The 12,953-nt window shown below is 32.9% G+C and overlaps 1 protein-coding gene across 4 annotated transcripts in view; it reads left to right on the top strand.

The window, feature by feature from the left end:
• The window catches only part of TBC1D12 (TBC1 domain family member 12), a 74,495-nt gene that overhangs the window by 43,550 nt on the left and 17,992 nt on the right, over positions 1-12,953 (top strand). For all 4 annotated transcript variants that reach the window (XM_074373920.1, XM_074373923.1, XM_074373922.1 and 1 more), the window contains 4 exons: positions 3,589-3,704; positions 8,730-8,812; positions 10,019-10,136; positions 11,392-11,498. In XM_074373920.1, the coding sequence (XP_074230021.1) occupies positions 3,589-3,704; positions 8,730-8,812; positions 10,019-10,136; positions 11,392-11,498 (424 nt within the window). The remainder of the gene's footprint in view (positions 1-3,588; positions 3,705-8,729; positions 8,813-10,018; positions 10,137-11,391; positions 11,499-12,953) is intronic.

The following is a 12,953-nucleotide window of genomic DNA, read 5'->3' as shown; positions in this document are numbered from 1 at the left end:
TAATGTTTCAGTCATATATATATGAACATATATTCCTCTTCGTATTTATTTTCATTATAGGTTACTCCAAGATATTGAATATGGCTCCCTGTGCTATACAGAAGAAACTTGTTGTCTGTCTTTCTCAGGTCTTTGTAATTGCCTGTGGAATGGGATGTTTACTGGGAACTTCCAGGAAGGATCTTTTCTTTCTCTTTTGTGAGAGTTATTAAAAGAGCAACCGGAGGATCTTTGAAAGTTACACTATAAGGATGTGACAACTCGCATTGCTGTGCAGTCCTTTCTCTGAGCAGCAACCAGCCTCCACATGAAGCAGGAGGGCTTAGCTGAGAGTGGTAGAGCAGTGGAGTCTGACTGACGCTATGAGCCTCTTAGTCAGAGTCCAAAGTTAGCTGAGTGTATGGACTATTCAGTCTTGTGGTCTAATCAGTTTGCCTAAATGTGTTTGATATCACTTTGTGATTAATTTTGAAAGTGCTGATACTTAGTATTTTACTATTTCTAATTCAGTTGACTATTTCTAATACAATTTGCAATTTTAATCACATTAACATCTTTATTTGGCAAATATTTGAATCATTAAAGATAAATAAATCTATCTTATATTCAGATATGGATGAATTGATACCATGTTTTAAGCTTTTAAAAAAAATTACAGTCTAGAAATTTTAAGCATTTTTAAGCTAAGGAGCTCTGATAGGAAACACTAGAATACAACTTTCTTTTTCTCATGTGAAAAATATTTGAGTGACAGTTCTGAATAAGGCTCATTCGTAAGGTGAATACATAAATAAATATTTATGTACTTCATTTTGTGTTGCCTTTTATATTAAATGTGTACTTACTCAGTTAATTTTTAATAGGAGACTTTTCATTTTTTTGTTCAGACTTTCAGTGGTTCTCCATTTTGTTCATCATGAATTCCAAATATTTTTGCCAATGAAGGGCCCCTTAATTTAGCCTACACTTATTTCCCATCCTTGTTCATATTCAGTGAGATTAATGTATTTCCCTGATCCACGCCTTTGCTTGCTCCCCCTGGATTGTTCTTTCCAATACTTTCTGTCTGTGTAATTAATACCTATTATTTTTGCCCCTGTTCTGATTCCAACCCTTCAATAAAATCTTTGCCAATTATCCACCATGAGTATAAATAATCTTACAAACAACTTTATTTTCTCTTGTAAGAAAAGTCAAACAGTACTTTATAAAGTTGGACAAGTGCCCTTCATTTCTAGTCCAGCCCTCTAGAGGAGAACTTCCTAATAGTTCAAATTCCTTGATATTTTTCTGTTTATATTTGAGAGTATATGACTTATTTGGTTATCACTTCTTTTGACTACCTTATTGGAAAGCACAATTCTAGAGGCTTAATATTTATTTGATTTTTCTTTTGGTAAGAATATTTCAAGAATGGTGGCATGTACTTCATATTGCATCAGAAAACACATACTATCTGGTGGTCTTTTTTGGTACTGTTTAGATGGATCGGTGATTGAAGTATTGTTAGCCTGATCTCCCCATTTTAAAGTTCCCCATTATCCTCTCACTGAATGATTTCATCTACCTCATTATTTTAAATTGTCATAGATAGCTACTTGGCTGTCTGCTAATATAGTAAGATAATAGATTGTTAAAAGGCCAGGCTCTGGAGCTTACCCTGCCTGCGATTTATGACCTTTGGCAAGTGACTGCACATCTTTGTGTCTCAGTTTCCTCTACTGTGAGTTAGGTACCTCACAAGATTGTCTCAAGGATTAAATATGTTAAATGTTTGAAACAGTGCGTAGTATGCTGTGTCAGTAAATGCTAGTTGTTATTATTAATATACTGATTTAGAAGTTTTATTTTGCTGTCTATGCACTGGCATTTGTTTGCATGGAAAATGCTTTACTGGATAATACTCAATGCATTCTGTCTGGCAGTGAGACCAGGTCATGCTGTGGGAAAACAAAGTGCCATTTAAGTGATTACAAACCTCATATGTATCTAGCATCTATGATTTTTTAATAAGAAAAACACTAGCCGAAAAGGGGATTTGTTACACTTGAGTTTGTAATGAAGAAAAGAAACATTGATCATAATTACATGTATATCCTAGATATTAGGAAAGAAAATTTTAAGAGTGGAGAAGAGTGACCCCATGGCTTTTGACACTGTACAATTCTTTGGGGTGGGAGTTAGTAAAAAATCAGCATGCACAGTCCTAAATAATTTGAGAAAAAAAGTCTCTCAAAATCCAATGCAGTCGTGCAAAGGAACTCTCAGATTAACAGCGTAGATTTAGTAGCTGGAAGGAGAGATGCAGAACTGAAGACAATTATAAAACAATAGTATAAACCTTTATAAGCAGTGGCAGGAACCATAAAGCAAGTTTGAAGTTTACAGAAAATGCTTAGGACAACATAAATTGTTTTTTAAAGTAATGTCAAATAATATTAAGCTTCAACAAGATTATCAAATTTTTAAGAGAGATAGAACCATCAGTTCATATTTTGCCACTGTCAGATTCAGTAGGGAGAAAGAGTCTTTGGGTTAGAAAGGATAATAATTTTAGAAGAATTATAGGCTATGGTAGGAAAGCAGCTAGCAGGTGAAACACTTGACCACTTTAAGTGCATTTAATTTTCTTCATTTAAATTAATGCCTTCTCTAGCTGCCAATGGACTTGCAGATCTACTCATGAAATCACTGGGTAGTCTTTGTGAATGTCATGAAAAATATATTTGTTATCTGGAGATGATCAAACACTAGCTTGATTATTTTTTTTTTAAGAAAGGGAAAAGTGTGGGTTCTGAAAATTACAAGCCAATAATCTTGTTACTGATCTTTTGCAGATTTCTAGAAATAAATTTCGGCAAAAGCTTGTGAACATTTATGAAAAAATTCTCAAATGTAGAGATTTAAATGTGTCCACCAAGAACATATCATGTCAAATTAACTTCTTTTCTTTTAAAAGAGGATTATCAATTCAGTCGAATGAGAAAAATACTGTAGTAACAACTTGTTATTTTTAGTGAAGTATTTGACAATCTTTGTCCATGTTTTTGGATAAGGCTTGTTGGTGAATTGTTTAAATTTACAGTAAGTAGGTAGATTTACAGTAGTTAGTTTCAGAGTAAATTGAAATCTAAAGCCAGCATTTGATAAGAGGTTCAGTGTCACCATTGAGAGAGATCTTTAAAGCATCCAGTGGGAGTAACTGTATCTCGTGTCAATATTTCCATCATTGATCTGCCTGAAAGTTTAGAATTAGACTTTCCTTCTTGTACATTATTCAGAGCTGCAGTTGGCATAGCTGATACTGTAGAAGGCAGTTGAGAACATCTTCTAAAACCTTACCTAATTAGTGCATTTCTGTCTTCCCCTCTCTTAACATACTTTCATACTTTGCATGTAATATGAATTCATAATTTAGATTGCTTCAGAGAGAAAAAGTGACTTTTTTTGACTACCTGACATTTTTACCAAATTAATGTATGAATTGTATATACTCCTTATAGCATAATATCTTTAATGATACAAATACAGGAAAACAAACTGAAAATTGGAAAAGTCTCTGCATAAATATATTTTTATCTCCTTTAGGAATATGAAGCACGAACAGGGAGAGCCTGTAAACCACCACCTCAGTCTTCAAGACGGAAGAATTTTGAATTTGAGCCACTCTCTACTACTGCCCTGATTCTTGAGGATCGACCATCGTAAGTATTTTAGTGATCATCAGGCACACTGTTTATATTTTAAATTTAAATTTAATTTTGCTTACTGTTTCACTTGAAAGAGATCAGGGAATTAGATAAAGAAATAGGTTTGTTATTTTTTTTTAATTCCAGTGATGAATCTTAAAACTGCAGGGAAGAATTGTTATGCCTAAGTGTTATGCATATTTTTATTGAAATATAGTTGACATACAATATTATTTTAGTTTCAGGTGCACTATGTAATAATTTGACATTTGCATTTGTTATGAAATGATCACGATAAGTTTAGTAACCATCTGTCCCCATTCAAAGTTATTACAATGTTATTGACCATATTCCTTATAATGTTTACTACATCCCTGTGACTTACTTATTATATAACTGGAGGTTTGTACCTTTCCCCTTTATCTATTTTGCCCACCCTCGTCTGCCTTTTCTTAACATGATAGAGCAGTTATTTCTCCTTTCTTGACATTTAATATGTACTTAAGATGTATTTGTTCTGGCCTTTTATGCCATACAACTACTGGCTGTCAACTAGTTGGTTTACTGTTATTAAGAATATGTTTTAAAATATGTATATATATACTTAATACCCAGCAAAACATCTTAAATTCTTCCCTTTCTGCTTCTGCCCTTCCCCATCTCAGTCTTCTGCAAGGCTGCTGTTCTTCAAAATATAGTCTCTGATTTGCTGCCAAACAAATCACACTTCTCCTAAAGCAAGACAACTTGGTCCTTAACTCCTTTTCCCCTTCTTGGGCTCTCTGAATGTAATCTTTTTCTTCTTCTAGATTGTTCTTTACTTCCAGTATAAAAATTCCTAACTTTTTTTTGGTCATTTTCCTGGTCTACAGCTTTTTCCATTCATGATCCTGATGAGAATAATACAAGAATCTGGAGCCAAACAGACAGAGGTTGAATATTCTTTAGACATTGTGAGAGAAGAAAGGCTGAACACAAGTACTTTATTTTTTAAAATTTTTATTACAGTCCTTCATCCCAGAACTCTTGTAGGATTTGGTGAATGTATTCATATTTATTCTTTCATGAGAGAAAACTTCATGGTATGAGAGAAGCTTTTTAGAAATTTAGTTTTGAGAACATGTCAAAGTTTTATTTCAATCCTGCTGCCAAGGAGGAGTGAACCAGGCCAGTTGAAAGAGTGATTAGATAAGAAAAGAACACCTGGCTAATGATCTGTAGACTCTTGACTGATTGACAGCTGAGTAGGAAGATAGCTAAGTTCCCAGGAAAGCTTTGTTAAACTTGTTAAAATTCATCCAAAATAGATTAAGCTTTTTACCAGGAATGGTAATTTCTTCCCAGAAGGAGTTTATAAAAATATTATGCCAAAAGTCCTGTTCTAGACAATGTTTGGAACAAGTTTTTCTTTATACCATTCTCTATTTTATAATCAAATTTGTCTTTTAAATTCCTGCCTTCCTGCCTTTGCTCTTGTTACTACCTTCACTTGTAAGGCAGTTATCATATTTCTACTTCTTACTTACTTAGTAACCCTTTAAAGATTAGACGTTTTCCTTTCTTCCAAGTCTTTGTTGACTTTTTCAGCCTTCAGTGAATTCTTTTATTTACCAAATGCTTTCAAGACTTTCCTCTATGTGATTTTCACGAATTTGATTATGATATGCTGTGGTAGGATTTTCCTCATGTTCCTTCTGTTTGGCACTCATTGAGCTTAATGTGTCTGTGCATTTATAGTTTTCTATCAATTTTGGGGAAATTTTAGCTTTTATTTCTTCAACAGTTTTATTGTCTGCTGTCCCCCCTTTCTTCTGAGATGTCCATTAAACATACATTGCTTGATATTTTCCATGTCCCACATTTCATTTATGCTTTTCTTTAGGGGGGAAGTAATTCTTTTCTCTCCCTATTTCATTTTGTATAGTTTTATATTATTATAGCTTAAAGTTCACTTATTTTTTCCTCTGCAGTGTGTAATTTGCTGTCAATTCCATCTTTTATATTTATAATTTTAGAAATTTTCATCTGTATACATTTGATTTGGATCTTTAGTTTCTCTTATCATGCTCCTGCTTTTCTCTAACTTCTTGAGTATATTTGTAACAGCAGTTTTATCATCCCTGAGTTATAATCCTATTGTCTGACACTTCTATGCCATTTGTGTTGATTAATTTTTCTTCTCATTATTGTTTGTATTTTCTTGCTTCTTTACATCCCTGGTAATTTTTATTGTATACCAGATATTGTGATTTTTACATGGTTGGAAGTTGGACTTTTTTGTATTACTTTAAATATTTTTTGGTTTGGTTTATAGTTAAGTTATTTTGAATTGGTTTGATCCTTTGGATCTAATAATCTTTGGAGTGCATCCAGGACAGCCTTTAGTTTAGGGCTGATTTATCATTACTACCAAGGCATTACCCTAAGGACTCCAGTTGATACCCTGTCTATTAGGAGGTCTTTCCACTCTGGCTGGTCAGTCCAGTGTGATCTTTGAGAATGTTTTGTTTGTTTTTTTCCTGGTGTTTCTTTCCATGGCCACTATAGTTTAATCACATGCATGCACAAATCAGTATCCAGCCAAAGCCTCTGTAGCTCCCTCCTCTCTGGTACTCTGATTTGCAAATTCTAGCTGTCTTGGACTCCCCAACTTCAAATTCTGTTTCCTCAACTTAGCAAGACCTGGTGGGCTCTGTTTTGGCACTCCTTCCCAGCACGGAGACCTGGAAACTCCAAGCTGTAAGGTCAGGCACTTGCACTGTTACTTTGTTTTCTTTCTCATAAGGACCGTGGTCTGTTGCTGCCTGTTTTCCAATTTCTAAAAACTGTTGTTTAATACTTATTTTTCTAATTAGGGCAAGAGGGAAAATCTGATTCCTTGTATTCCATAATGGTCTGAAGCAGAAATCTTACCCTTTATTCCTCCCTGCTGCCGCATACCCAGGGAATCTGACTAACTTGAGAAGAGAAGTAGAATGTATAATTTGAAAGTTTGTCACATACATTTCCCCACCTAGCCTGTTGAAAATAATTTAAAAAACTGATTCCAAAAACTAGACATTATTATGGTATGTTTGAATATGTGATAATATTCTAGTGTATTTTTTTGTGTAGTCATATATATAAGCCACTGCTTCTGTGAAGCCTTTGATTTTATAAACCAAAATATAGTGTGTGCAAATGAATAACTGATTATAAATTTTTTATTTAGAATGTTACCCTAAAACTCTAATGGAAAGCAGTTTGTTATAAAAATATACCTGCATTTACCATATGATCTAAGAATTCTGCTCTTAGGTATTTACCAAGAGAAATGAATGCAGATACCCACACAAAGACTTGAAATGAATATTTATCATACCATTTATTCATAGTAGTGCCTAACTGGAAACAATCTAAATGTCCATCCATGTGGCTAATTGGAACACTATTCACCAATTAAAAGGACTATGTTATTAATACATAGAACAACATGGATGAATAGCAGAAACATGCTGAGCTGTGTAAACAGCTCATACAACTTAATACCAAAAACCCAAAAAACTCGATTAAAAAGTGGGAAGAAGTACTGAGTAGACATTTTTACAAAGAGAAAATGCAGATGATCAACAGGCACGTGAAAAGATGCTCAACATTGCTAGTCATCAGGGAAATACAAATCAAAATCACAATGAGATATCATCTCACATCTGTCAGAATGGCTATCATCAAAAAGAATGCAAATAACAAATGTTGGTGATGATGTGGAGAGAAGGGAACCCTTGTACACTCTTGGTGGGAATGTAAATTGGTACATTCACTATGGAAAACAGTATGGAGGTTTCTCAAAAAAATGAAAATGGAGCCGCCACATGACCCAGCAATTCCACTCCTGCATGTATATCTGAAAAAAAAACAAAAACACTAATTTGAAAGGATACATGCACCTTAATGTTCATAGCAGCATTGTTTACAATTGCCAAGATATGGAAGCAATCTGAGTGTCCATTGACAGATGATGACTGGATAAAGATGTAGTCTGTATCTATAATGGAGTACTACTCAGCCATAAAAAATAATAAAATTTTTCCACTTGTAGCAACGTGGATGGACTTAGAGGGCATTATGCTAAGTGAAATAAGTCAAACAGAGAAAGACAAATACTGTATGGTTCACTTGTATGTGGAATCTAAAAAATACAACCAACCAGCGAATAAACAAAAAAGCAGACTCACAGAGAACAACCTAGTGGGTACCAGTGGGAAGGGGAGATGGGCAATGTGGGGGTAGAGGATTAAGAGGTACAAACTATTAGGTATAAAAAAGCTACAAGGATATATCATACAGAACAGGGAATATAGCCAATATTTTATAATAACTATAAATGGAGTATAACCTTTAAAATTTGTAAATCACTGTATTGTACACTTGTAATGTATATAATATTGTACAGCAGCTATACTTCAATTTAAAAAAAAAAAAAGACAAAAATATGCTCAATAAAAGAAGCCAGGCACAAAAGAATCTATATGAAATTCCTTAAAGGCAACTACCTAATCTACAGTGATAGAAATCAGGTATGTGATTGCTTAAATTAGGAGGTTGGTAAGTATTAAGTGCAAAGGGATCGAAAAGAAAACTTGTGGAATGATGGGAACATTCTGTACCTTGATTGTTGTGTTATACATTTGTCAAAACTCATCAAACTACACTCTTAAAATATGTTTGTCCATTTTGTAGTATGAAATTATACCTCAAAGAAGTTGACTAAAAAAGAACTATAATAAATGAGTTTAACAACCTAGAATTATTGGCTGAAATCTGACATGTTTAATATATAAACAAATATGTATGACATAAATATACACACATATGTATAACAAATATTAGCAACCTAGATTCTGATTCTTTTCTAAGATGCAGAGTTCTTTTCAACCTTTTACTTTTGTAATGTATGAAATGTGAAAGTTGTTAGAAATTCTTTGTGTCTGGCTATAAAAAGGAAGAAGTCAATAAGCTTAAAAGTTTTCTAAAAATTGACTTAAATTATCTTTTCTCCAGAAATCTTCCTGCCAAATCTGTGGAAGAAGCTTTACGTCACCGACAAGAATATGATGAGATGGTGGCTGAGGCTAAAAAACGAGGTATAAAATTGAACTCCAATTGGTATATTTAATTTATTGATGTCAGTAGGCAATCAACCTCTTGGTTAATATCAGCAGGGAGGCAGATAGTGAAATTGACCAAGTCTGTCTTTAAGATGATGCTGATTTTTTATTTTTCTAACTAAAATTGTTCTCAAAGAAAAATAAAATGTCATACTAGAATCACAGTTTTTCTGTAAGTACTTTTACAAAACTAGTAGGAGGAGAAAGGCAGCAGACTATCTATGAGGGACCTTGTAATTACAGTCATAAAACTTGGACTACCATTATCTTAATATATAAATGAAGGTATTATTTGTGAATTTATTCATGAAAATCACTTCTTTTACATTAGGCTTTTGATATTTTATAATTTAATAATTTTAACACTTTGCAGTAACTTTGTATATGGTTGTGAGAATATGATTTGGAATTAAAATTTGCTTTTATGACCTACAAAGTTTCTAGAATCCTGATTATGTCATTTGGACAGGCATTCAAGTGTGCACTTTTATGTGTATAAATTCACACATTTTTTCATTTATTCTCTCTTCAACCAAAAATATAAGGATAACTTAACAATATTTATTTACTAAGCACTATTAATGATATATCTATCATTTCTCTATTTTTGAGGCATCTTGTATTCCAAGATTGTAACTTCTTTTCAGAGGGTTGTTGTGTGTATGTGTGTGTATTAGGGGGATTTTAAAGTTTCCATCTAATTAGTTAAATGAAACATCATACTAAAAAGAGTTCACTGTAATAAGTGCTGTTGGCAAAATCTTTTTTTAATGACATGTGGGTTTATGTGAGGTAATTCATAAACCCCTTGTATGAAAAAATGGTATTGGTTAGTTGCTAACAGTTGTTTATTTTTACATAGTTAATTCATGAAAAATTTCGTTCATTGATTAAGTATAAATAGAATATGTGATATAGAATTCTAGATAAATCATTTTTCTGAGCTTTTTTCCATTTACTTTTGTAGAATAGATGCTATTTTAAAATAATGTTAAGTTTATTTTCTTTCTCTTTTTTCCCTTCCCTCCTTTTCTCTTTCTCCTTCCCTTTTGCCTTTCTATCCTTCCTTCCTATTATCAGAGTATTCTTTTTGAGAAAGCCTCTTTTGTAGATTTAGGTAGAAGAAAGGCATTTTAATCTAGCTCTTTTTGTTTTGAAATAATTTTTACTTGTTTAAAACAGAAATTAAAGAAGCACATAAAAGAAAAAAAATAATGAAAGAACGCTTTAAACAGGAAGAAAATATTGCAAGTGCAATGGTTATTTGGATCAATGAAATACTACCCAATTGGGAAGTAATGTAAGTAAGCAGACTTTTCCTGAATTACAGTCTGTCTCCAAAGATCTCATGTTTCCAATTCTATGTTTTTACAACTTCTAGCATGTATCTTATGTTTTGGTTAAGTTATACTGTGATTAACTAATGTCTGAAAATTTTCATGTTTATCTCTGTGCTTTGCTTTTGTAAATCTCTCAATCTCTAATGCCTACTTCCTTTATTGACCACCCTCTATGCCTGTCAGAATTTTACCTATCATTTGAGTCCCATCTGAAATACTAGTTGATCTATGAAATCTTTAATTTCATCATCTACCGTATTTTCTTAATTCTAACATACCATCTATTGCAATATATACTGTTGATGCAATAGCAGGCTTTTGGCTAAAAAATATTAAATGTGTACATTCTAAATCTAGTATACATTCATTAAATGTTAAATATTTAAGTGATTTTTAATATGCTTCTCTCATACTCAAGAGAATATGACACAAATGCTCTTCCCCTTCTTTAATATCCCATTATACTTTGAGAGTGATATCCTTCTTGCCTAACTGCCTTTTATTTTTTGATGATATTTTTATATATACCTTATTTTTTTCTCTAGACTGGAGGATAGGCGATGTCTTCTGCAATGCCTAGTGTAGGACATGGATTGGGAATTTGTTGACTATCTGCAGAGTGTGATAGATATTTTATTAAGCTCTTTATATAAGTAATCACATTTGATTCTTACAACCTTTGCTCCCATTTATCTTACAGGGAAGCTCAGGGTCAGAGAGGTTAAGTGATTTGCCCAAGGTTGTATAGTCAGTGAATGGTTAACCAGATTTGAACTCAGCTCTATCTGACTCTAAAGCCCACATTTCTTTCAGTAGACTATGCTGCCTCTCAAAGACAAGGGCTTTGCCCTCAGTAAATACTTTGTGATTTTGTTTTTGGTACTGAAATGACAACTTTCCTTTTATCCTGTTTTTTCATAATTGTCCCCGTATTTCTGATTCTTTCATTGTATTCTGAGTGTAAGTGGCAGCTATAGAAGGCTGTTCCTTTTAAATTACTCTTGCCCCTCTTTGGGGTACTATATATTTTTAGGCTTTTTTTTTTTTTTTGCCTACAAGCATGAACCTAAGGAAAGGATGCATCACATACTTAACTCTCTCTGTTCTGAAAAAAATCATTCAGTCACTTGGCCATAGACTAGATAAACCATCGTGCAGCTAGTATTTTTGGTATTAAAAGTAACTTTCTCCTTTTTTCTCCCCCTTTAATTCTAGGCATAGTACAAGAAGAGTTCGAGAATTGTGGTGGCAGGGATTGCCCCCTAGTGTTCGTGGGAAAGTTTGGAGTCTAGCTGTAGGAAATGAACTAAATATCACTCCTGGTTTGTATTTTGTATTCAGTTACTCCCACACATGCAAATAGCTATCTCCAGAATTACAAAACAGATTAGTGGATTGGGCATTTGAAAAGGCACTACCATATATGTTATTTTTAGAGCATGCTTCATTCCCCATCCCCCCTAAAATCTGGTATGATTTAATAAGTTACTATTTTTCATATTCTATAAATAAGATTTGTGGGTTTTCCCTTAGTTTACAACCATCAATAATAATCTTGACATCCAAATACCTTAACTGTAGGTAAATTCAACAACTTCTGGGAGTCTAGGTAGCAGTAGTTGAGTAAGTATATCCAAGGAAAAATTATGGTCTAATTGTGGAACGGTCTTCTTCTTTATTCAAAAAAACATAAATATTGGGGGAAGGCTAGAAATTTCCTTTTTTCCTACCTTTCTTCACAAACCAGTCCTCCTGGATTTAAAAAAAATTTTTTTAAGTTAACCAAAAACATAAAGAAGTAAGACGGTTCTCAAGGAGTAGTTGTTTTTATTAAGTTTCTTAAAACCTTGAAGGATGGATGGGGAGGGTATAGCTCAGTGGTGGAGCTGTGCTTAGCATGCACGAGGCCCTGGGTTCAATCCCCAGTGCCTCCATTAAAAATAAAAAAATAATAAATCTAATGACCTCCCCCCCAAAAAAAAACCTTGAAGGAGAGGAGTAAAATGTAGTATAGTTTTGATGACCTAAAAAAAAAATTAGATACCCAGAAAGAGAAAGAAAAATGCCACATGATATCACTTATATGTGGAATCTAAAAAAAAAGACAAACTTATTTACGAAACAGAGACAGACTTACAGACAGAAAACAAACTTACGGTTACCAGGGAGGAAGGAAGTGGGAAGGGATAAACTGGGAGTTTGAGATTTGCAGATATTAACTACTATATATAAAATACATAAACAACAAGTTCATACTGTATAGCACAGGGAACTATATTCAATATCTTATAGTAATTTATGGTTAAAAAGAATATGAAAATGAATATATATACGTTCCTATATGACTGAAGTATTGTGCTATACACCAGAAATTCACACATTATAAACTGACTATACGTCAATAAAAAATATATTTTAAAAAATTAGATAAAATAAGGATAATATCAAATAGGGGAAAATGTAAAATAGTTAATAATAAAAGGTGCTAAGTGGTCTGACTGATAAGGATAATGCTAGACAAAGGCACCACAGAAAGACTTAGGGATTCTATTATAATAATATAAATATGTATTGTTACTTAAAATTTTTCATTTACATATTTATTGAAAAAGAGTCAAGCAATAGTAAAATACAAACTGTATGTTTCTTCCCCTTCTTCCACTCAAACTCCTGTTCTTGATCCTACTATAAGTGCAAGTTAACAATTTGGTATATGTTCTTCCAAATCTTTTTTCTATGCACATAAAAAAGGTGTACATCTACATATGATAATTTTT

This window comes from Camelus bactrianus, chromosome 11 (assembly GCF_048773025.1).
Source record: "Camelus bactrianus isolate YW-2024 breed Bactrian camel chromosome 11, ASM4877302v1, whole genome shotgun sequence".
NCBI classification, from domain to species: domain Eukaryota; kingdom Metazoa; phylum Chordata; class Mammalia; order Artiodactyla; family Camelidae; genus Camelus; species Camelus bactrianus.
Note: the sequence above shows the minus strand (reverse complement) of the source record. Positions and strands in the feature narration are given on the sequence as shown.